The 26,881-nt window shown below is 34.4% G+C and overlaps 1 protein-coding gene across 50 annotated transcripts in view; it reads left to right on the forward strand.

Annotated features, from left to right (window-relative positions):
* The window catches only part of RIMS2 (regulating synaptic membrane exocytosis 2), a 445,064-nt gene that overhangs the window by 256,037 nt on the left and 162,146 nt on the right, over positions 1 to 26,881 (forward strand). For 29 of the 50 annotated variants that reach the window (XM_064394206.1, XM_064394146.1, XM_064393838.1 and 26 more), the window contains 4 exons: positions 2,270 to 2,441; positions 2,982 to 3,135; positions 10,743 to 10,769; positions 17,741 to 17,809. In XM_064394206.1, coding sequence (XP_064250276.1) covers positions 2,270 to 2,441; positions 2,982 to 3,135; positions 10,743 to 10,769; positions 17,741 to 17,809 — 422 coding nt within the window. The remainder of the gene's footprint in view (positions 1 to 2,269; positions 2,442 to 2,981; positions 3,136 to 10,742; positions 10,770 to 17,740; positions 17,810 to 26,881) is intronic. The other 21 variants (XM_064394024.1, XM_064394187.1, XM_064393846.1 and 18 more) reach the window with 1 other exon arrangement.

A 26,881-nucleotide genomic window follows, 5' to 3' on the forward strand; every position in this document is an offset into this window, starting at 1 on the left:
AATAAAGCAGTAACAGGTTTGGCATCTGAAACCCACACATTCCCTAAAGCGCAGGACTCATGTTAATCTGGATGGTATCATATATGCACTTAGGAAAAATTAAACTGTGGGAGGACCGCTATTCCTCAAAAGCTCCTTCACTTCTTAGTCCATGGTTTTCTGTGTTTACATTTAGGTGTTAGGAAGAACAGCAGAAGAGATAGTGTGTTTTCCAGTTCATTTTTTTAAAAATTCATGTTTCCTCAGATTGTGTCAGCAGGGGAACGTGTTTACCTTTATTTTATCAACCAAATAATTCAAAGCTTTAATGTCACTCAAAATAATAGATCAGTGGATTGCTGAATCTGTAGAACAGAATGTAAGTTGTATTTTTACATCCTTTGCTTTTCCCAATAGCTAAATGGGAAGATGCTGGCTAAACTGGGAAGATGCTAGCTATCTCCATTGCCATTTGGCTTCAGCAGGAATAAAGCTATTTTGTGTTTTGGAAGACTTTTCCAAGTTGCTTTTCCACTTTCATTGTATACCATATGTTGACAAGCAAATTTTCTGTGACTACCTAATTTGCTGTGTCATTGATGATTAAAAGGTTTTGGATAGATTTTCTCAGGCTCACCAGTATTTGAACAGTTGGTTTAGATCCCTAGTTTATTCAAATTGCTGCAGTGTGTTTGTAGCTGCTGAAGCTGTGCTAAACTGAGAATCAGGTCTGCTTCAATTATCTTACCTTCTTTTTCAATAGTAATGAGTAATTAATAGGCTAAAAAAGTGTGTTCACAATGTTTTGCAATGCAAATTGTGATAACTAAAAATATATTAACATTAGATTTTATTAATCTATATTTTCCCCCATTTATGAGAAGTATTCAGAAATTTTCTTTGGTTGTTTTATGTGTTTATGATCAGCAATTTGTCTTACAGAATTGTGGGTTTTTTTCTGATGTGGAAATTCATTTTTCTTTCCTTAGATTTAAAAGCTAAGTAAGCAACAGTATATTTCTTGTGTAGTAGAAAGAAACATGCTGGAGGTAAAATACACTTAAGGAAGTCAAGCATTTAATTAGATGAAGATGCTGAATTCTCTTTGAATTAGGAAATTTAAGTGAAAAATGTTGTACAATATAACTTATTTCAGTTCACAAGGATAGTATTCACATTTAGTATGCTAGAAATAATTTATGTTTTTTTTAACAGTGTGTCTAAAAATATTATTACTTAGGTAATTTTTTGATACAACTTCCAAGTAATAGTTCACAAATACAATGACTTTATTACAATTGCAAGTATTAACGAATGGACTGCATCTGCATTGCCTATTAAAAAATCCTTATAAATTAGTATGGCAGCTGCATTATGCAGCAATCAGCAGGTTTAAAATAAGCATTGTTATGAGGACTCTTGTCAGTATTCTCAGTAGGAAGAGTGTGGGTGTTTTCCAGCGAAAATTGTTTCAATCAGAAAATATTAATTCTTTCAAGCAGAAATATTCTGCAAAAACATTGCTTTCAACAACGCCCTGGAGGCAGAGCCAAGGCTGCCAGGGTATCCTTGCCTGGCGACCTCACCTCACAGTGGAGGTGCACCTTCAGCCTGAGGGATTCATTGGAGTGTCCAGAGGATTTGGGAAGCAGTTTTGAGAACGCTGTTTGTTCCAGTGTTGCTGAAAAAGAACACGTAACTCATTTTTGGGGCTTCTGGTTTCCCAGGTGGATAAGGAGACTAGCCAGGGAAATCCTGCACTGCCCCAGCTCCCTGACCATTCCTTCGTGTGGGCCAGCTGCTCCTTCCTGCTCTGCAGTTGGAAGGAGCCGCTGTAGGACTGGAACTTGAGTGAACCAGCTGGATCAGGTTTTGAAATGCAGGTGTTTGCTATGCCCAGTGTTATCTGTAGAGATGACCTACTGTCAGACTGTGCCTTGTGGAAATCCCATTTATGGAAGTGCATTTTACTTTATAAAATGCTGCTTGCAAAATAAAGGAGAATACACCCAAAATCATAATAAAACATTTGTAGGTTTTGGGAAACATCTTAAAATTGGAATTGGCACATAAAATTGAAATTACCTAACCTTAGCTTTTAATATGAACTTATGAATTGTCCTCAATATATGCACTGACCATTGTAATAAAGGAAAATTTGTGATGTAGACTGTAGTACCCATGATTCTACAAACTGAACTGCTGATTTATGACTTCCTATTTTCCATTATATACTTAATGCAGTTTAATGGTGTTTTGAACATATTTAATATTTAACTGTTTTTTTCAGTGATAAAAATAAAAGAAGAACAAAAACAGTAAAGAAAACATTGGAACCTAAGTGGAATCAGACATTTATTTATTCTCCAGTTCATCGGAGAGAGTTTAGAGAACGAATGTTAGAAATCACTCTTTGGGACCAAGCACGAGTTCGAGAGGAAGAAAGTGAATTTTTAGGAGAGGTATACAAGTATTGGTAGTTGCTGTAGAAATATGGTTGCTCTCTCATACTCATGTATAGATACTTGTTTTTGAAAAAATTACTAACTGTGCAAAGCAAAGCTGGATTTATTGTTTTATTTTTTCTTTCACTTAACAAACAGTGATCTCACACATATCATATAATCCTGATATGAGATTCTTTCTGTGTTTTGTCTGTTTTAGTAACAGCATGAATGTGGTTTCTTAATTTCTAATTGTTCATTAAAATCCATATTATCCATAGTCATATTTTACTAAAACTTTGGAATGTTGCTCGTTTACTTATTTGAAAGCTGTAAAGGCTCTCATAAAGTAATAAGGGTTTTGTGAATGATTCTTTGGGTAATTTAGTGTTCTAAAAGGCACAGAAGATTCTTTCATATTTAAGCAAGGTTTTTATATAACTTCAGACAAAGTCCTTAGCAGTGTAAGAATAATAGAATAACATTTATAAGTATATCTATTTTAAAATATTCTGTCATGCAATGCTTTCCTACTTTTAACCATTCTTTCTTTTTTAGATTCTTATTGAGTTAGAGACAGCATTACTAGATGATGAACCCCACTGGTACAAGCTTCAAACACATGATGTCTCTTCATTGCCACTTCCCCATCCCTCACCATATTTGCCGCGCAGACAGCTCCATGGAGAGAGTCCCACACGGAGGTTACAAAGTAGGTTATTATTAGTTTTTCACACTGTGAATAGTTCATTTGAATTAATGCATAATAAAATCTATTAAATTCTTGCAAATGGAAAGCTGACAGAATTTTTATGTTAATTTGTAGCTGTTATGTATTAGATCATTGTGGTTACTGATGAGAGTCTGACACGCTACAAATGGTATCCACCACTGTGCATTGCACCATTTTTTTCTTATAAGACAACTCAGCTTGAGTAAATTATCTTGGTTTTTGCAATGTGCTCTTTTTATCATGAAGCTCTTTCTTTTGTATTATGCTCATAATTTATTATGAACATCATTTCATTATTTAAGCAAAAGTAGATTTGCAGGACCTCTCTCTTAGTAACCTCTATATAACATCATATGTAGATAAAGTAATACCATGGCCTGTTGTCTTGCTTTGGTATTATTTTATGTGCTTAGATTTGCAAATGGAATTTCTTTAAAAATTCTACTTTGTAGAGCTTGTTATACTTGGTCCATAGTAGTTATCAGTAGATTTTTTGAAACTAGAGTATATAAAATATGGTAATAAAAATAGATAGCTAAGAATAAGACAGCAAAAGGGAAAAATCTACTTCTTCAATACTTCATGGTTTCTCCAGTTTAACTATTCAATACTGACAGTGATTTAAAGCTCTTCTTCACTGAAGAAAATTTATAAATACCATTTGGCAGTTATTTAAAAAAACCCAACAAACCAAATCAACCACTCAAATTAATAAAACACCCAGAAGACCCACCACCACCACAAAAACCCAACAAAATGAAACAAAAACCCCCAAACAAACAGAAAAACACTAAAACCACAACAACCCCAATGCAATTTTGAAGATTTTCTTGGAGTTTCTTTGAGTCATTGTATGTGAGTGTGTGTGCATGTTTCACACAAACTCACAGAAACTTATGTGTGTAGTCATGAAAACAAGTTTGGATATTTCATATATGCTATGTAGAGCCTTTATTGCATGACCCACTGTATACAAGTATTGCAAGCAGTTGATCTGTTTTGCTTCTGTGCACTTGATGATGAGAAGGATTAAAATGCTCCATATCATAATGTACTGAGATAGACACACTGTCAGGGACTTACACTGCATAACCTTGAAGTTGTAAGATTATACTTGTCCCCAAATGGCTAAAATAAGTGATAGTTTTAAAATTATACTTCTTATATGGTCTATGCCATCTTTTAACACATTTTAAGTTTCCATCTGCAACTATTTTTACAGACCAGTTGGACTCTTTGTATGTGAAGTAAGTGAAGTTCTGGTTTTCAGGAAATATTCAGTCCTGCAAACAAACGCTGCTTGTCCGTCAGAATTTCTGTCTGTGCAATAAGTAACTGCCATTAAGAATGAATTTATGATTTGTTTAAACAAATTTTCGTGATATTTGAGTAATGATCTTTTGGATTATATTGACTCAAAATTTGAAAGACATTCAGGTCTTTTTATATAGTAATCTTACTATGTACTAATAAATAATAAAAAATAACTAATAAATACTAATACTCATAATGTGATCAACTGAACAATTGTACATGCTTGTCTGTAAATAGAGAGAAAAGGACTTAGCAAAACTTCTGTTTTGGTGAAATACTAAGATTTGGTATAGAAGTTCTGCTTTTCAATGGAGATGGTTAGCCTGACTGTTCCCAGAGCATTAGTTTTTCACCCTCTGGTTCTAAAAACTTCAATCAAATAAGCAATTTCAGATGTTCACTAATATTGCTGGAGAATTCAGATGTTCCTACACTAAATTACCCTATTTCCTTTTGTACAGAGATAGACACCCAGTAATGAAGGATTTTCTCTAGTGGCCTAGGAATATATTCATGTCTTGAATCCTTGTGTATCATAAATAATTTTCAGTTTAAACAGAGAGTTTTAAATGTACAGAACAAGGTATCCTGGAATTAAAACCCTAGCTTCTGGGTCTGAAAAAGTATACAATTGGAAATTTAGCATCTGATCAGAGCTCAGCTATGGCAGCAGAATCCATTTAGCAGTGGGAAAATACAGTTTTTCTTTTATTGCTGTCACTCCTCTGAAATGAAAATAAAAGTACTTCTTGGTGTCCAAAGAGGTTGTGCAATATCCTACTGAGAGGTCCAGTACTCAACTGAAGAAGGCTGTAAACAATGCAGTGTAAGTTGGCCAGGCCTGAGACAGGCATTGCACCAGATGGGCTCCAAAAATGCTCTTCCCAATCTAAATGTCATCACCAGGGACTGGTGAAGGGCAGACAGCACCTCTTTAGCCTGTTTGCCTTCACTAAGTAAAATATTTATACTATATTAATAACACATAGAAGTCTAGGATTTTTACCTTTTTTGAGGTGTCAAAAGAGTATGAAGTCAATATATTAGTTTCTTGTGTCTGAAGATGTTTTTGTATCTTTCAATAACAGTCTTGTATATGATGAAACAGATGTTATACAGCAGGACATTATGACAATGTGAAAAAAATCTCTAGAACAAGGCACATCTAGCATGTTTGTCAATGCTTTTCAAAGCATTTTTTAGAACATGTACTGGGTTATTAAGCAGGCTGATTTCAATTTTTTGGGGGGTGCAAAGTCTGAGCAGTTCAGTCCTCCTACCTTTTGTTCTTTTCTGCATTGCCTCTATGTATAGAATTAGTGATGAAAGAATTTATTGAATACTCCCAAAAACTGTTAGTGTGAGAAATGACAGGAGGGATATTTTGAATTACAAGGTTGTTTTTTGTTTGTATAAATACACATTACACTTTTAAGCTTTTTTATCTTTATGATTGTCGAGTAGGGATAAACATATTTATTTGAAGACAATACTTAAGTGTTACTCTCTAAATGTAGTTTAAAAGAACCACCTACACTTACCACTTCTATTCTCTTTTTAATATCACTGGATTGCAGTGTTCCTGAAGAAGAGCAGACTGTCAGCCCTGAGGAGTGAAGTTGTATTTACAGATTGCCAGTAGCAAAGTGCAAGCTTCCCACAGAGCCCCATATGCTGGTTTTTTAGGAGCCAGCTTTCAGAGACAGTGGCTTAGTTTCTACATATATTTATCTCTCAATATCTTTGAGTGGGCAGTGTGTTGTGGTACAGACTGATCTAAGTCAGCTGTCCACCTTCTCTTTCCCAGTCCTCTGTTCCATACATTCCTTTAACTTCCTAATGATAAAGAATCATTCCCATACTTTCTCCTTTGTGTTTTTTGACAGGCATCTACTTAGAAACTGGAACTAATATAGAACATAGGATTATGACTTACTAGCTCTTTCAGCTAATTATATTTGAGATTTTCATAACCTGATCCAATGAGTATATTTTAGGCTTTTTCTTATGAGAAATGTGGGGTAATGGGTAAGTCTATTTTACTTATTGTGCTCAACTTTAAAAGTGAGTTTTTAAAATGACTTCATTTTCTCTAACATTTCCCATAAAATCAGCCATACACCCAGAATTCCAGACAACATTAATTAGAATTACAGCCAAACTGAAGTTCTTTTTATATTGCCTCTGAAAAAGATTGTAACCAGAACATTAAAAATAATTTTAGAGAATATTTAGGAATATCCATTTTTGGTAGGCTCTTTTTCTATCTCACATTAGCTAAGAATCTTATTGGAGAATACATACAAAACTGAATGTGCTTTTGGTGCTGTGTCCATGGTTATTAGGATCTGCAAGTTATTGTTGGTATTTCTATTTGTTGAGAAATGCTACAGAAATCAAACAAAGTTAATACCATGGGATTGTGTATCTAAAATTAGTTCTTCCCATGAGCCCAGAATGTAGAGATAGAAATCAAATTGGATATCATGCATTTTTATTCCATCTTTTACAGTTATATCCATGTAATGTGAGCATTTGTGTAGTGTGAGCTGATATTGTTGAACCGAGAAAGAATATGGGGTTATTTTTTGTTTTGGAAAACAACAATATTTTAGTTTTATATTGATGCTGAATTTGTTTAGAAGCAGATTTTGTTTTACTCCAAGTTTTTAATCCAAATACTTTGGATTGAAAAGTAACTGACACTAGTTTTCTAAGTCAGATTCTGCAGCTTTAAAATGAAGCTGTCTGAATTATTGATCTGCAGCCCACAGAGTGTGCAATGTGCAGTGCAGGAAACAGCTAAATGTGCAAAAGAGGAGAAATGTGAATATAGCAATAAACCCAGATATTTTCAGGTCTCTTGCTGCAGCATGGGTCTGTACAGCTGCAGGTCTCTACAGCTTTTGAATACTATGAGAATTCACAATATGGTTTGAAAAAAAAAATATATATTTTGAGCATCCTCAGTCAGAGAGAAGTAATAAATGTATAGGAGATAAATTCTGCTGAGAACAAGATAGCAAAGATTTTAGAAATTACAGTGTCTGAAAACCAACATATAGAAGTCAAAAATGTTTTTTTTTCCCCAAGATTCGAAGATCAGAAAAAATCAATCAAAATGAAAATAAATGTAAATAGTCTTTAGAGTAGTTTTCTTGTAAATGGAATACCATCACTTTTAGAATGAAATTCATAAATTACTCCATTCATTGAATTTCATGATTTACCATGTCCATAAAAAATCTGGAGGGAGAGAAATTACAGTAATGAGAATTTAAACTGTCAGGGCAAAATTTGGCTATGGTTACATTCTAAAAAAATCTGCATATGGTGTGCAGAAAGGTATCTATAACTTTATTTTTTTCAAATTTTATTCATTCTTTGTATGGGAATAAAGAAAATCTATAATGTGTAAACAAAGTGTTTTGAGTAACATGAAAAATTTTGTCATTTCTTCATTTTTTTTACTTTGTACATTTTTCCATCAGACTGTGTTTTCTGCAGCTATGCTGAGACCTTAACATGATAAAAATTATTATATCTGACTAGAAAAATTCAAACTGCTAGACTGAATTAAAAAAATAGATAATTCCCTTACTTATTAAGTTTTGAAAAACATTTTCAGATGAACTTGTCATTGCTGAGTGCTGACAATTTTTAGTTTTTGAATGTCCTGTGTCTCTACCATCTGATCAAGGAGGAATGTCATAACTGTTAATTTGATCCCCCTCTTCCATTATTTAAATGGTAAAGCTATCAAGTCTATATTGTAGAACATCAAGATATACATTTCGTAGTACCAAAATCATTAAAGTTTAACAATAATTAATTACAAATGTATCTGAAACTTTAATCTGTGAAATATAAGCCCATGTGAAATGATGGCCAATGAAAATTATTCACTTCCTTGGAGCTCTGTAGAATCTCACTTTACTGCAGAATCAGGATCTTGCTGTTTCAGCAATTTCCTGTGAGTTTGTTGTGAGTTTGGGAAGTCAGCACCATAATTTTCAGTGAATGTCACTGAACCTGACTTGAGGAAATGATAATAATGCTGCTCACTAGTAGGTAAGTGAATTGTACTTAATGGACACACGTGTCAGAAACTTTTTTTCCAAATTATAATATGGAGCATTTTATGGTCAGAGGCACAGGCCATGATTAATTTATTATATGAATTTTACCCTAGAGGGACAAAATGACAATTAATTTTCTCTTTCATGCTTCTTCCTTAATTTTTTCTCTTTCTTTGAATGGAGCACAAGCCTTGAGCATGTTATCTTTTTTTGCATGCATTGATATTTTATTCACAGAATATGGATATATATACCAGTATTGTATTTATTGGGCATCTATTATTTATTTATTATATTTTATTGTACATCTATGGTTTGTTAAATACTTTAAATAAAAGGTATTTAACATGATACAGGGATGTCTAAAAAGGCCTTCAACTGTCAAAATATTTTTCTTTTTCTAATAAAAAAACTCATTTCGGATATTAATTTACTAAATTGTAATTAAACTACAAAAATACTTAAAAACCTGTTTTGAAGCAGTTTAAGAGAATTACTTTATTTTCTGATACTTGATAAAATCATGTTAATAAACTACTGTTCTGTTGTGTAATGAAGTTCGTGAAGTTTTCAGATGGTTTTTTAACTTCCTTTCTGTGCAGTGACCATATAGAAACAAATATTGCTTTCCTAGTCCTCAATCCCATTATAATCTCACTAATTTTATATTCTTGTGCTCTTCAAGAAGATCTGTGCTTTTGAAGATCTATCCAGCAGTTAAATTCAGAAAGTCCATAAGTTTTAACTGCATGAATAATTTCCAGACTGTGTTAATAGATTTTTTTTTTGGTGGGCATGTGGCATGCTTCCACCTTTGGTGTTTAGGTAACACCTGTAAACCAGGCAAAGTCTCTAAACTGCGTTTTTCATAATTTTCTAGCCAGATGATTGTAATTTTTTAATGAAGTTCATAACCAGAAGAGATTAGTATTAAAGAATACAAATATTGGAGAAGTTACACAATAAATCACATCTAAAAGGTTTTAAGTGATGCTGAAAAAGCCCCTGTAATTCACTTTGAAATTAAATTGCTTAATGGAATTCTGGGTCTGAGACATAAAAATGTATTACATTTATCAAGAAACCAAAGTTGAAAATATAGAGTGCCAGAAATTGTAAGTAGTAGGTGATTTAGTAATATGATCCACATATTCAAATAGTTAGTACCTGGATGTCAGAAAAAGTGTGACTTGCCAGAAGGCACTTAGTCATCCAGTGAATCCATTAACAGCACCATTTGGCAAGAAATGGAAATTTTCTCTAACACTGTCATATCATATCATCTGAGGTGCATCATTTACTTACAGACTGGCACTCTCATTTGTTTAATATGGTGTCTATGAGCTTTTCAACTACAAGGAATAAAAATATTCACAAAATCTTGCTAATGACAAGGTATTATTAATGTTATGCTGGCTTCCTGCCTTCTTTGTATTATGACATCTTTTGGAAGTCATATTTCAAAATCTATGAATGTAATTAACATTTCCTGTTTCCAGAATTGTCCAGATATCCACATCCTATTCTTTGGTTCAGTTTAGAAAACTTGGTATGATTGTTTGGAAAGCTAAAATACATAAGCCAGTCAGACTTAAGGAATGCAAACAAGAAATCAGGTATTGCAAGCATTTAATCATTGAGCTCATATCAGGATTCTAAAATTCAGTGCTAACAACAGTATGTAATTAAGATTCTCATGTATGTACGTGTTTGCCAGGTCAAGACCTAGCAGGAGGGAGAAGATTGGCACATCATTTCAGAGTCTGTTAAATTTAAAGTAGGATTGAAAGCTACATCTTGGGAAAGTTCTGCTAGTGCTGTAGTGCCAACAGAAATGTGCAATATTTTTAAGGGTAGCAGCTCATATTGTATGCCTAGAAGAATATACATTTTGCCCTTAAAAAGTTAAACACTGATAGCAAAATGTGCAACTGTATTTCAAAATCGGAAATGACTGAAATTGCTGTACTAGATCTCTGTGGCTGTTGATCCAGAAGTGATTGGTATTTTTGTGGTTTAATTTCTCTTAGCTGCTTGAGTTTTATAATTTTGAAGGAGTGTGGCCTACACTATCAAATTCTTCCATCTCTGGCAGCAATTATAAAAATGTTTAAGGTTCTAATCATCCCTGTTACATGTGATAGTTCATGTATTTTTCCCTGACACTACTTCATTTCAATATTTTTTTTCCAGATAAAGGCTTATATTCATATAATTCAGGTAAATTTTCAGCATGCCAGAAATGCTTATTGCTTCCATATATGTGCAAAATTTAATTTGATATTTTATTGGTGTGCTTTTGCTACCTATTGTGCAGATACTAAATTGCATAAAAGTTCTTTGGCTTTTCTTGTCTGCTTTTCAGTAATAAGTCATTTGTTGGCTTTTTTTCTCTATTCTAAATGTCTCAGTATTGGTATTGGAGCAATGTTGCAACACCATACTTGCTTTGCTTGCCTTTATTTTAGGTAGAGCTATGGTAGGAAAACTGTAGTGAGCCTTAATAACTATGCTAGGAAAATGCTATCTAGCTTTAACTGGATTAAAAGGAATGCTATTACATTACAGCTATTTGAGAACTAGTGTAAGTATTTTTAGAATACAGACATGGGGTAAGTGAAGTACTGGCAAAATCAGTATTTACACTGATACGTATTTTTACAGTTTCTTGTTGATATAAATCCTCATTACAAATCCAGCTCTATCTGAGGAGTTTGCCTTAATTAAATATAAGTAAATTAATAATATTCAGTTTTTACCAACTTAAATTTTGTAGTGCATTTCATTTGGGACATTTTGCAGTTTTTGCAGTTTTAATTATTGTAATCTCTTTGAGAATTGGTTCAACTAATTATCTTTTAGTTATGTTTAAAAAGGAAACTCACATTGTTATGAAAATAGATCCATACCATCATGGAGGGAAACAAAACCCCCTTAGGGCAGAACTTTCTTGAGAGAAGTACTAATAAAATCCATTTTCCATTACATCTAGTGTCAGTCTCCCATATTTCTTCTTCTCCTTTCTCTCCTGAAATAATACCACATTCTTCTCATGCTTTACAACATCTTCACAAGGGGAGAGACCAAGTCTGGTGTGGCATCTGTGAGCCTGCATACACATGGATTAGCTGCAAATTTTAGCTGGATAAAGTTTGTTTTTGATTAAGGACTTCCAATTTTTCTCTTCTATCCAGAAGTTTTATCTCTCTCTTATCTTTCTCATCTATCCTATTCTAACCATTTTCAAAGGCCTGTAGGTATTTAATAGAATTTGTTATTTATACTCCTCTGTCAGTGTAGCTGTAGTTTGTTGAAAGCCTCTAAAGCCCACAATTATGTGCAGGATGATAAAGTGACAGACTGACATGGAGACAGCAGGACTGCATGAGAAATTAGCTCACTCTAAGGACCCTTGGGCACAGGCTGATGAATATCAGAGAGCAAATTCTTAAAACAGTTGTTATGAGACTCTTTTGGGGTGCTTATATGTCAGCTCTGAACACAGAAGAAATACAGGCAATGCTAAGTGACTTTAAGTGGTTGTGAAGGCCTTCTGTGAGCTCCAGGGAAGGAGGTGTAAGCATGCTTCACCAGCCTTGGTTGCCCCAGGGAGTCCACAAAAACTTGTAAAAGCTTCCTGCATTGTAAGAGACAGGATTGGGAGCCTGGTCTGCTTTCTTTTTCCTTTTTTATTTTTTCCAAGAAAAGCACAGGATTCCTGAGCCATAAATTTGGCACTTTCTTTTGTATTTAGGCTGATGCACACTAATTTTATTTCTCATTCTATCCCCTGTCCTAGTTCATTTTGATAACTGTGTTGGTTGGTCATATGCACTTTAGTAGAGCTTTGAACCTCCTATCTTAGTCTTCTCTTGAGGTCTATCATAAATGTCTGCAGGGAAAGTATTAAGCACAGAAGGTATTTTGTATTATTTCCTCTGCATATTAATAAAATTATGACGAAAAGCTGTGTGCCAACTTCTGTTGTCATATGGAAGGCAGAAGGTTTTTTGGAACCCACCACAGGTTTTGCTTGCTTTGTAAGAAAATGTTTTTATTTGCATATTGTTTCAATCATCTGGGAGAGTTCCAATTATTTAGAATGTTTTTATGGAGGGAAATGTGATTCTGGTGAAATAGAATCGAATATTCCAGTTGGCAGGGACCTACCACAATCATCGAGTCCAAGAGCCCAATCATTCAGTGCTGACCAAAAGCTAAATATGCTATTAAATACATTGTCCAAATGCTTTTTAAGCATGGACAGGTTTGGGAAAGCCAAAGAATATTCCGTAAACATTTTTTCAATTGTGCCCGTATTATTTTTATTTAGAAGTTGTTAAAGCTTTCCATGGTCACCAACACTGCATCCCATGAAAAATTTACAAAAAAAATAACTATTTCACTAATGAAATTGAATGAAACACCTCATTCTTTTCTTTACATTACTTCATCCCTGAGGATGAAAAATTGAAGTTTTTATACTAAGAAACTACTGTATTATAAATTCCTTTTCCATGTAATAGAAAGTAAAAATGCAAATAGTAAGAAATTAAATAATTAAATAGAAAGTACTTGCTAAATTGAAATTAAAATAATGGTCCTAATAGTTTTTAGGTGACAGGATTTCTCCCCAACCCTGAAAGTGCTGTGAACTTCCAGTTCTGCTGTGCACGTGTTCTCACAGAGCTGTCATGAGACCAGCTGGGTGAGGTGGTAGCCTGAGCAGCATTGCAGGGAAGGAGTGGAGAGGTGTGGAAGGGCAGGAGGATGCTGAACTTTGGCAAGTTCTGATGGGGAGCTTTTCCAGTGTCCCCAATATAAACTCTCCCCTGAAAAGTTTTATTGATAGCTTAAGGCTGTTAAACTCAAACTTGCTAAATGGAATTTAAAAAAAAAATTATTTCCCTGAGGCTATGCGGAATTAAGGCATTTTTGAGGATTACAGTAGCATGAGATCTATTTTTCCTTCAGTCCATAACTGTAATAATTTTTAATTTGGGTGGAAGTGATTTGAAAGTCTGTATTTACCATCTATTACTGCTGGGTTATCAGACAAAATACCTCCAAAAAACATTTATAAATAAACTACTTCTAGTGAATGGCATCAAAGAAAAAGTTAACTACAGGCAAACCATTGGCACCAATGCATTCATTTAATGTATACAGTATCCTGGAATATAAGATTTTTACTGAATTCTGAATTTATGTAAGAATGGACTTAAACTCCTTGCTCTTGATTTTTGGACCATATTTTATAATGTATATGTCAAAGAGTTTAAGATATTAACTAAATACTAAATAACAGTTTCATTCACAATATTAATTTGCAATAATTTGTGAGAGTCTTCAAGTGTCCCATTTCACAGACAAGATATGAATTGTTGTTTCTCTTTTTTGTAATCAGTGGTCCAAATTACTTAATGAAGTACTACTTTGAAAGACATGGCTAAGGTGGGACACGTCTAAATCTTCACATTTACATTGTCAATAGATTAAAAAGAAAAGTACCATCTAAAATTAATATAAAGCAGGTGAAATTACTCTTGCAAAAACTCCAAGAAATATTAAACTAATCTGCTAGCAATTATACTGACATTAGAAATACTTGCTTCAATAAAAGGTTTTGACCTGTGCACTTTCTAGTTTGTTCCATTTCTGAAGTTAATGGAAGATGTTTTAAATATGTATAATATGATTTCTTTGCAGAAATTATGTATTCCAGGCAGCAGTTCTTGACATTGCACATTTAATTGACATAGCTTTGCTTTCCTTTCCCCTTCCTGAAAAAATTGATTGCCAAAGATAAAACCAAATCATTAATTCTGCTTTAAATTTCTTCTGACATCTTTACTATAATTTAAATTTACATTTGTAAGAAACTGAAAAATATTACTTAAACACTGGTTTTTTTCCAATAGATTTAAGTCTGTAAAACCAGACATAGCTTAAGTCTGCTTAAAGTTCTGGTTAGCTCTTCTAGCAGCTTGAGGAGATAGAATGGATGATCTGAGCTGAACAAGCTTCATATCTCATTTTACAGATCAAGCTTTCATATTTAAGGATGTCAGGTGTTACAAGAGATTCTCTTCCTTTCAGTAGCAAAGACAGGTTGAGAAATCACTGAAATCTGATTCTTCCCTTGCTTTTACTCTTTTTCTACTCCCATCCTTTGGGCAGGTCTCAGTCCTGGCCCATTCACTTTCTCTTGCACTGGCTCTTCCCTGAAGCTCGGATCTCTAGATCCTGGAAGATGATGTGGAGCTGAGGTATTAGGAGATTCTGGAACAGGTGGATGTGTCTTGAGAAGACAGAGAGAGAGAAAGAGAGAGAGAACCCTGTCTTTTATGCCTGTGCTCTGTTGAAGTTTAATCTCTCTTTTCTGCCAGATGTATCCTGTGACTACAACAATATATAATTTTAGCTACACAGCTGGGAAGTGTAGAGCCCACTGTGACAACAGCTGACTATTTTCATCCTCAAAGATGCAAATATCTCCTCCTGAATACAGAATATGATATTCTAAAAATATGTTAAAGCAGATGCACTTAGCTGTAAATATAAACATAAATAAAAAGCAACCTCTGTTGTAATTAATTAGATTCATTCATAAGAATGAATTAGTTGATGAGTAAATGACATCTATTCAAATCATAGTTGATTCAGCCTTTTTACATCTTTCGTGATGAAAACCTTTCCAATCAGCCACGTGATGAGCATCAGCAAACTCAATTGCCCTCATCTTCCCATGCCACAATCCCCTCTCTGATAGTTCCAGAGTAACATTCATTGCATCTCTGCACAGCAGCCACAGACCCACTGCAAGATCAGTGTCAGGGCTACCCAAAGACAGAACCCCACTGCTCTGCACTCCCTTTGGGGGCTTCTGCCTTTCAGGTCCCAGCCAAAGCCCAGCCAGGTAGTGGGGCTCTCTTGCTTAGTGCTTGGTCACAAACATTGTCCTCTCTTAATGGACCTGGATTTGAATCAGTGAAGAAAGGAGACTAATTCCTCTTGCTCACTGGCACTTGTGTCAATACACCATTAGAGGCTTCTCCTGAAAATGGCAATAGGGTGGAATGGATGCTTTCTTTGGGGAAAAAAGAAAAAAAAAGAGAGAGCGGGTCTTTGTAATACTATAATTAAGAAAACAGAGGAGGTTGAAACCTTTTCCTTTGTTTCTGCCCTCATCATCTAGATTTTCTTGAGTGCTAATTGTCATCACTTGCTTGTAATTTTTTGTTTTAGAGAAAGACTACTTGTTATTTCTTATACCCTACCCATTGTAGCATGGCTATTTCTAAAATTTTATAATAAATGGAGCTTCCATATGAGAAATGCATGACTTCCTGTGAACTAATTTTGATTTCCTATTTGTGGGGCAAGCATCAACCTTTAGTTCAATTGAATAAAGACAATTAAAATTTCTTTAATGAAATTGCATAATGTATTGGCAGGCTAAATCGTTTTCTAAGAATTAGTACATATCACACTTACACCATTTTTTAGTTGAATGAGTTTTAAACTGAGAAATTTTTATCCTCAAAGAAATAGTCTGCAGTCTAGATTACAAATTCATACACCCACATCTTAATTGCTGCAGCGACTTCTGACTTCTCATAAAAGGCACAGAAGAAATAGAAAATATACAAACAAAAACAGCAGGAACAATCAGAAATTTGGAAAGGTTCGCATGTGTAAAAGAACCAAAGAATGATATTTCAGCTCAAAAAAATGCAAACCAAAGAGATAACTCTAGTGGAAAACAGAATGCTGATTCATGTTTCTCAGAACACAAAAGCTTGGAGAGCATTGTTGGAAATGAGATAATGTAAATAAAGTACAGGGAAGTTGATATCACATAATGCATACTCCCAACTGCAGAATTTACTGACATAGGCCAAGAAAATACTGTGGCGAAAAATGAAATTATATGAATTTGTGGAGAATAATTTGATTTCTTATTGTAAACAGGATGGTTTAGGAGAAGTCTCAGATCTTGTAAGCACACTTTGCTAAAGAAAGACCTTCCACTATCCTCTAGTGGGTAGGTAAACAGATGTTCAACAGTCTAAAATGACAGCAGTTCTTATAATTCAAATAATTTCTAAAGTTTTTTTTAAAATGAAAACTCTTCATTTTTGTCAAAACCACTCTCAGTACACGATCTCCCAGTTTTTTGCTGGGAAAGGAGGGTAGACAGCCTTCTGTGCCAGTTGCTCAGCTAGAGTGTTGAGACTGCTTTGTCCTGGGCCTCTTCAGGTTTACTCCAAGTTTTTTATTGATATTTTTGTGTCTACATTTTCCAAAAAAATGTCCTGAGGCAGGAAAAAAAAAATCTTGCATGTGATTGGAGGTGTGGTGACAATTAAAGTTTCTGCGTTCTAATTACCCATTTTTTAGATGGTCAGAAAGTTAAAATAGACACACCGTCTTGCTGAAAAACAGGGATTTTTTCACATTTAAAAGAAGTAAATGAATAATTATCAGTCACATGCCAGTGTTTAACCCTGATATCAGCAATTAAATACTGTTTTAAATATGCCACAGAAGACTGAAGTAAATTTAGGATGAACAAAACCTTGCATATTTACTTTTCCTGTGTGACCTACATTTGGGTTCTAATTGTGGAAGTGGAATCTGCTTTTGCCAACTCAGCTCTAGATATTTTGGCAGGTATACATTTAATAGTTTGCTTGTGTTCCATGGCACACTACATGTGTGAAGCTGCCTTTTCTCCTGATAATCCTTATTAAGAACTTGAAGAATGTACTACATGCATTTAATATTATTGCTATTAATAATCTTTCTGTTATTCAGAGACTTTGGGGAGGGATGGTGTCTTGTATATGAAAACTTGGAATATGAACATTGTGATGCCAGTTTCTGAACAGAATGAATACAAATATCTGTGTATATGGAATGAATTTAAACTGTATGAAAATATTTCATAAGAGCAATATTGTAGAGATGTATTTCATAATTTCATTTTATATTACATTAAAGATTTAGCTGAAATAATTGGTGCAGTCATAGATGTTCGGCAGTTATAACATGAATAATTACCTTTATATGCTGATATTAATGCTTCATTGTATAGTATGAATTCCATACATTAATTTATGTATTATTGACAGAGGATAGTTGTAGCTTACAGGAAGGAAGATGATACATGTCTTTTCTTTTTCCAGGATCCAAAAGAATCAGTGACAGCGAAGTCTCTGATTATGACTGTGATGATGGAATTGGTGTTGTTTCAGGTACTGATGTTTGAATTTACTTCTCCAAGTTCAGTAGAAATATTTCTGATTTATAATTTGTTATGAATTTTGCAATGTTTTTCTGATGAAAAATAAGTGGAACTTAAGTATATATTTTTTAAGAGATGCAAAAGTAAATATCATGCATAATCTCAAAAATTACTAATGGGGGAAAAAAAGTCAGTGTGTGAATGTTTTTATTGCTTTTATATAATGATACAAATAGCATAATGGTAGTGTTTTTAATGAATGTCCAGAAATTTTAATTTCTTTTTTTTTGACAGGCATATGTTGGTATATCCTGTAAAATTTCATGTTGGAATAATAACACTACCAAAGGTCTGAAACATGAACGTTTAAGGCAGGATAGGAGATAGCAGATAATCTGTTTCACCAAGTATTGGAATTGAGCCTATTTGAGAAAAAAGTTGTCATGTCAAAGAGTATGTCTCCCCTTCTAAGAGAAAAGATAACACCAGATTAAAAAATATTTATATCTGGAAACAATAAAATCACAACCATATGCTTTTCATTACTACAACAGAGAATATATTTAAGATTATAGAATCCAGGACACTTTTGAGTTGGATCAAGTCCAACTGCTAGAACTGGAAAGTTCGCTATTAAACCTTGCCCCTCAGCCACATGTCTTTTAAATACCTGCAGGAGTGGTGACTCCAGCCCTTCCCAGCCTGTTCCATTGCTGGACAGCTCTTTCAGGAAGATTTTCCCCAGTATCCAACCCAGAGGAGGCAGCTGTGCTGCCTGTAACCAGCACTGAGGGCTGCTGCTGTCAGCACAGAGTGGGGTAATCCTCTCAGTGTATGTTCTGTTACCCTGCTGCTCTTCTGAGATTTTTAACACTCAGGGTTTCCTGTGCTAGACAGTTTCTGGTTCTCTTGGGTGAGGTCCAGCTCCAGTGTTAGACAGCGGGGTTTGGGAAAGGCTGAGCAGTATAATCTGTCTGGTCCACAGCAGCTGTGGGAGCGTGATCCGCTCAGGTCGGTCAAAGCGTGTTCCTGCCTCGCAGCCACCCATCAGCATGTGGGGTACAGGATCTGCTGCTGGAGGCTAAGGAGGGGAGACAGGAAAGAGGAATGAGAGCAATACAGCTCACCTTGGAACTGAGAGCAAATAAAAAGAGGTGAGGTAGGCAATCCTGAATATTGCAAGATGGTGTGAAGCCAAGTATTGATCAGTCTGGACATTTAGTGAACTATCTAATTATATGAGTTGGCCTAGTCCTGCTTTAAAATCTATTACCAGTCTGAGATGCATTTCTGTTTTGTCTACATAGTCATGCTTTTATTTCCAGGCTATTTCATGGTTAGCTCATAGGCTGTGCTTAATTTTTGACCCTGGTATGTTACTATTCCATGCTATGCGTCTTGCACTTACTTTTTCTTTATTTTTTTTATAGTAGACAGCATGTAAATTTTATGAAAAAACCCTTTTTATAAACGGATAAAATTTTACAGACTTTATGATATAAACAGGGCAAGTCATATTTGTGCTAAGGTTCCAGGAGTTTTACCAGATTAAAAAAAGAACACTAGGCCTGCAAAACCACTAAAATTTCTGTGTCCCTTAAAACATTTATCTTCAAACAGTAACAGGCTATTTGTTCAGATTATTGCGTTAATTAAAAATCTATTAAGGCAAATTTACAGCTTTTTTATATTCCCACTCCCCTGTTTCCTTTCTTACAGTCAGAACACAGGAAGGACAGATAGCCAGTGGTGTGAAGTACCGGAACCAGAGAGGCAGCCATCCTCAGAAGCCCTTTGTTGCTATTTACTGTACTTTCAGTCTTTGATGAGCTTTCTGTCTGTGATTAGTAGTCTCTAAGGCATTCAAATTGCCTGTCCTCCCAAAAATAAGGGCTTTCATATTGCTGCGAATCAGTTAAATTAAAAATGTATCAATCTCATTTAGGAGCTTAAAAATAAAGGTAGGAAATAACCGGATTTAATGGATATATTTCTAGAGTGCCCAGTATAGCATCATTTTGAAAGTGATTTTTTTTTCCTGTCCTGGAAAAAGGTACCAAGTTTTGCAGGGTTTTTTTAGCAGGTGCTTGAATATCAGCAGGATTCTTATGAAACACCTAGGTTTACAAATTTGATTCAATAAACTTATCCTTTGACAACTTGTAAAATGATGGTCTTTACAGTTGAGTGAGCCTACTTCCCTTACCTGAGTTTCTGACATACCTTTAGTTTTTTCGGATCTTTAAGCTATTGAATTTTTGCTGAACAATTCTACACCTTAGTTGCATTTTAATTCAGCCTGGCTCTGTGGATAAGAAAATTTGATAGCTTTTAGGTTTTGAAATATTAATTTAGTGCCTTACTTTTCTTTTTGTGCTGCTACCACTATGTTTGTAAGTCTTCTGGTTTAGTTGTCTTACCCTCCACTCTCCTTATTCCCTCAATTGTTTTAAGTTGCTCTGTTTGTAGACTCATCAAAATCTTTGTTTAAATATGCACTATTTGCATGAAACCATTTGTCTCTCTTTCTTTGCTTCCTTTCTTACGTACCCCAGTTCTTTCATTTTGTATTTTCAGGTTTTATTTAACATGACACTTTGCTCTTCTTCTGTCTGCTATATAAATAGTGCATTACACAAATTAAGCTTGCCAACATCTTTCAAGTATTCTCAATGATCCTTTCCATAAAATTAATTCCTAGTATCACACCTGTGAACTAAAAAAACCTTTAAGAAGAAGAAAAAAATATCTCTTTGCTTCTCTTCAATTTACTTTCATTCATAATGGTTGACTAGATGTCCTTTAAAGTTTCCTTCCAATTCAAACCATTCTGTGATTTTATGACCTCTTGGAAAAATTATTTACCAAACCTATCACTTCTTGTGGCATGGATCTGAGCCTGCTTAGACAAATGTAATAAACTTCAGTCTGTTGTTTCTGTCAACAGGAAAGGCCTTTAAAAAATAGTGATAAACAGATTGAAAAACTTCAATGTCTTTTTTTCTGGCTACACATGTATTCTTCAAGAGTAATTGTTGCAAAGGGTTATAGCATATTACATATTTTAAAAGTGAATTTTTACTGGATTCTAAAATAGCTCTCTTCAAATATAATGTACATTCATCTTGGAAACGCTAGAATAGTCTCTATTAATATTTTATCTTTGCTGGCATTAATCTTACCATAGGATAGTGGAATGAGCACAATTCTGGTTATGTCTAGAGATTGGTTATACATAGCTCTCAAACAATTTAAAGCATTTATTTTGCTGTCCTGAACAATAAACCTTGGCCCTCAAAGTTGTCTGTCACCAGAAGTTCTTTGAGGGAATACACCAGCATCTACACCTGCCCTTTGGAATACTCTTACATCCTTTTTAATAAAAGTTATACAGTATTTTATATTGTTTTTTTTAATGCCAGAAATGTTTAAAAAACATCATTTATATTATAACAATGAATACAACACAATGAAAGGCATGTTGGTTTTTTGGGTGGGTTTTTTTTTTCATTCTAGTGTCCAAAGTTAATCATGCATTGCAGTTAACAAATTAAAGGAATATGGACTTTAATTTCTAAATAGTTTTCTTCCCAGATACTTTCTGGTGTATGTTGAACCTAGGGAATACAAGCAGCCTATTGAGTCTGACTTTATGAACAGAGACATGTATTGTCAAGACCATTTAATCATAAAATTCTCACCTATTGTTTTTGTAACACTAAAATGTTAAGTAAGATAATGTTTAAAATTCAGTTCTACACCAATATCTCATCTGCATTACAGCAGATTATGTGTTATGAAACACTTGGAATCTGAGATCTGTTTCAACAGAAGCAACAAATGAATCATGGAAGAATGTAGGCAGTGGATTCTACATAGACTGCATTGCAAGTCTCTATTATAGAGAAGAGCTTTTCTGAGTAAAAGAATGCAGTGTCCAGATTTGAGAAGAAAAACATTTATAGTGATAAGTTTTTTATCATTATGCAGAAGATAGCTGTATGTTTCAGGAGGAAATAAGAATACAAAGAAGATATTTATTCAGAGGATGGTTAGGTCCATGTGAATTAGGAAAAAATAGTAACTATCAGTACAGAAGTTATTACTGAACCTTCAAAAATATTTCTGTGTTTGAAGAAGAACAAAAAGAAATTATCCATTTTTGCTTCACCTCTCAAAACACCTGAGGAATCCTTTGTTCAAAAGAATGCTTTCACTGTCATGTTGCAGCCTTTGCTGCAGAGGAAATGTGTTTTTCTCTATTTGCTGATAACATGAGCTGAATTTTTATTCCTGAATCCTGTGATGATTGCTTCTCAAAGCAGATGCAGAAAACACACTTTGGTTACAGATTGAAACCAACTGCCTATAGAAGGACATCTTACAGCATTAGCACATAGAGTGGATTACTTCTATCCCTACTAAAATACAGATTTCATTGTATTACCAGATTACCAGCTACCCTAAATGGGAGCCCGTAGTGACCCAAAAGCCCAGTAACTTCAGATGTAAACACTGACAAGGTTTTTATTTTTTTGCATGTTGATACCAAGTGCCCTGCTCCAAAATCTGTTCTTTCTGGGCTCTCTCTTGATTTAAGAATGTTAGTCTGTGTATCACAAAAACCCCCCTTCCAAACTAAAATTCAAGCCATGTTAAATAGTCCTTATGCTGACTGCCTAGATCATTGGATCTTTACCCAATTTTTTTTTCTTTCAAACAAATAATTTATATATTTTTTACAACTTTTTGCCTGAAGTTCTTTGCACATTATTATAATTCTTCAAGCTTTTCTTTAATTTATAGTTTTCTTTCTTAATATATGCTTTCCATTTTACATGTTTATTCTCTTATTTAAATTTTGAATGTAATACGTTTATTATTCAAAAAATAAAGAAATTCTTCAGTATCATTTCCTCAGCTGACAAATCATCTTTCTCTTCAAAGCATTCTCTCAATGCTTTTCTTTAAACTAGTCAAAACTAGTCAAGACTATTTTTAAATATAAGCTATATCACCCCATTTTGAAAGTAAAGATGTAACTTGATTCAAGTTTTATTTTCAGATTATTACTAATTATCAATAGCACTCTCTTTGAGGAAAGTTAAGGAAATATGAACTCGGTGTGTTAGTTTATATTTTACTACAGTCCTATATCTGTGGAGTGACAAAGGCATTAACAGACAATGAAAATTGCAATGAAGTTGCATTCCTATCAGAGATGCTTTTAGTGAATACTTCTCACAAAGGGGGTCACTCGCTGGGGTGGGTTGCAATTGTGGTAATTTAGAAGAGCACTTCTAAAAAGGAAATGTAGCAATAAAGACAGATAAATTCCAATCAACAGTGTGAAGAGGAGGCTGATTGAGGGGACTTGCTGGACAAATGCAAATATACACGGATGAGTGCTTAACTAAGAAGAAACATTTTTATAGTACCTGTGGTGGTTTGGGTTTTTTGTTTGTTTGTTTTGTTTTGGTTTTTTTTTTTTTCCCCAAGCTTTGCATGCCAAGCACTGAAAACTCAGCAAGGTCTAGTTACTGTTTGGGAATGCTTTTCCATAAGAAAAGAATTGTCTCAAGTGTAATGGGCCCATAAATACAATTAGTGCTGTAGAGCTAAATATACCTGTGAGGAACTGAGTTGCTATGCAGCAAGTAACCAGTTGTTCCTGCTGTAATGTTTACTGGTTCCTTTTACTGTGCATTCATTTTTCCCACATTTGCAGAATAATATTTAATTTAAAAAAATTCCCCAAAGCAATTCATAATGTATCTCCAACTTATAAAGTATTCAGATATCAATAATTCAATTTATTTGATCAGTGACTGTCAGCAATTTTTTTAGAGGATACCTAAATTCTTCATTTAGATGTGCAAATCACCCCAGAAGCTGAGCACATTTGTATGAAAGAACTGAACTCTCTCTAAAGTGCCCATATGTGAAATGTTGGTATGTTAAGCATTTCTGGCAATTTGATTATATAATTGTTTTTAATTAGTGCTTGTTCAAAGCCCAACCACTGTGAGTATTAAAAAGTTAAATATCTGAAAGCTTGATATTTCAATCAAATACAGATGTTAAAGTGGAGAAAACATCACTTAACATCAGTGTCAGAAACAAGTCAATTATGTTGCCTGTGATGAGCAGCCATTCCAACACTGCCTTTCTAGAACAGTTTTCATAGTAAGAGTTTCTTTCAAGTAAATCAAGCAGCAAGGCATCTAAATTAAAATCTTCATTAGTACACTTCTGTTAATTCTTTTCAGGGCTATTTTAGGGATGTTGATGTGAACCTAATATTTGGAAGTTTGTGATTTTCTGCAATTTTGGACCTGAAAGATTCATAATTTAATAGCAATTCAATCATTGGTATTTACTGAACATGTACCCTGCATAGCATAATATTAGCACAGTACAACTATACTGTGTGGATTAATATTTTAAGTCAAATATATTAATAATCTCTCTTAAATCAGATAAAACTAAAACTTCAGGTCTGAAGAAGCTGTATTTAGTGTGCTTTGTAAAATCCCTCTTTTCATATGTGTCAGTTTTTAATGAAACCCATGACAGAAGAAGGTGGTGGCATTGCAGTTGTCTTTGTCATGTGTCTGTCTTTTAGGTGTCTGCAGCTCACAGTTGTTTACCACTGATTATCTCTACACTGATTATCAGGTTTTGTGTACTCTCTATGTTGATTTAAGAGGCTTGCCATAGTTATAGAGCCTTTGATTCTATGGTAATGACTCAATATTTATAGCTCCAAGCAGGATAATGTTTATCCTATTTTTACTACTGCTATAAATATCTGCTTTGCTCAATAGCAGCTCATTGGTCACACTGCCCTTATGACCTATCTTTTCTGTCTGTAATTTCTTTACAAAAGAAAATGCTTTTTACTTAACTTCTCTAACCTTATTTCCAGGATGTGCAATAGTTTTTGAAATTGGAAGCTAAATTATACCTATAGTACAGGCAGTTAAATCAGAGCTACGTTAACTTTACAAAACTGAAGGATAACTTTGAAATCACCTCATTAACCCAAGTTAGAGGGTTATTTTACTTAAACAGTTGCTTTTCAATGTATGGCCTGTTGGAAAAAGAGGAGTTTGTAATTATAATTATTTTTGTTTTAGACAAATGAATTATAAATGACATTTTTTTAGCAACAATATTATTAGACAACATTAATCTATTTCTTTGATCACAGCTAAAAACCTCTAGTTTTCTTCAAAAAAGTAGCAAAAATTTATCAAAATTTAGCTAAATTGCTAGGAATGCTGATTGTTTCTGCAATTGTTATTGTCATAAGGAAGCAGTACCATTGTTAGTTACCAGAAAGCATGACTACCTCAAAACTAATGTAAAGCACATATTTGATCAGGACTAGACTTGACAATTAATTACAAAGTAATATATTTTGATTTATTGCAACAATACAGCTCATTTTATCTGCAATAACAGATTAGAGCTGGAAAAGGCTTTTTGTTCCAAAGTAATTAATTTGTTTCTATGTGCAGATTTAATAAGTTCAATAATTTTGATTTTCTTGTTCTTGCTTCTAGGTTTTTTTCATCTTTTTTAGCATTTTTTAGAATTTTAAAGGAGGCTTTTGTTTGTGCTTTGTTAATTGATTAGTTTGCCCTTCATTATGTTTATTCACCTAGAAAATCTTACAGTAGTTCTCATTCCCCTCATATTTTGAGGTACATACTTCTGTACATACCAAATATTATATAAACTGCTGATTTTTTTCAAAGGATTTACCTATTTCTTCATCTTACTACTCTACATTGTTTTCCATCTCCAAATGCAACAAATTATCCTTGTGTATGGAGAATACAAAGAATCATCTCTATATTTTCTGTCAATAGATATGCATTATTAGGATAATATGACAATATTTCTCTCTGTTCCTGTACTGTAAATAATGGGTTTTTTAATTTCACTATCTGGAAGTTTATAATAATTTGCTGCTCATTTATGTCTGGTGGAGTGACCCTGGCTAGGTGCCAAGTGGCTGCCAAAACTGCTCCACCACTGCCCTCCTGAGCTGGACATGGGAGAGAAAATATAACAGAAGACTTGTGGTGGAGATAAGGACAGGAGGGGATCACTCCCCATTATGGTCATGGGCAAAACAGATGACCCAGAGAAATTATTTTATTGCCAATCAGAGTAGGATAACGAGAAAATAATCCCCTAAAATTTTAAAGCTTTGCCTCGATCCCTTCTCTCTGGTCTCAACTTCACCTCTGGTTCTCTACCTCCTCCCTCTCAGCGGCAGGGGGAGATGGGAATGGGGGTTGCAGTCAGTTCATCACATGTTGTCTCTGCTACTCCTTCCTCCTCAGGGGAGAACTCTTCAGTCTATCCCTCTGCTCCAGAGTGAGTCCCTCCCATAGGCTGCAGCCCCTGAAAATTGCTCCAGGCTGGGTCCCAAGTCTTGCCAGCAAACCTGCTCCATGGTGGGCTTCTCTCCACAAGTCCACAGGTCCTGCCAGGAGGATGCAGGATGGGCAGGATGGGCTGCTGATCTGCTGCAGGATGCTCCACTGCTGTTACTTTAGCTCTTTGACTTCTGGTTAAAGAATTGAAGAGTGTATTGATTTCCAGACTGACTTGCAAAAAATTTATCTCCTACACTTTAGTAGTGAGTGAATAACACCCTGTTTCAAATACAGACAAAATTTCCCCTGTTTTGCCTTTGGTGATCTCAGAATTACGTTGCACTGGCCCCTATATGTTTTGACAGTGCTTATAATAATAAATTTACTTTGTATATAGGGTAAAAGTCGGTATTTCATTACTGACTTCATTAGCTGAAGATACACATTACATGATTTGACTGTGGTGTAGTGAGGAGAGACTATGTCATCCCCAGCTTCATTATATTAGTGCAATGTGATGGTGATGTGCTTTCCCCCCCCCCCCCCCCTTTATGTATGCATACCAGATACGCAAAAAGCAGTTTACACCTAAACATAGGAGGAAGAAGTTGTTTACGAATTAGGATTGTTTATATACATCCCTGGATGTAAGGCCATGCAGTGAATATGAGTACTCAGTTGAAAGTATT

Source organism: Passer domesticus, chromosome 1 (assembly GCF_036417665.1).
Source record: "Passer domesticus isolate bPasDom1 chromosome 1, bPasDom1.hap1, whole genome shotgun sequence".
Taxonomy (NCBI): domain Eukaryota; kingdom Metazoa; phylum Chordata; class Aves; order Passeriformes; family Passeridae; genus Passer; species Passer domesticus.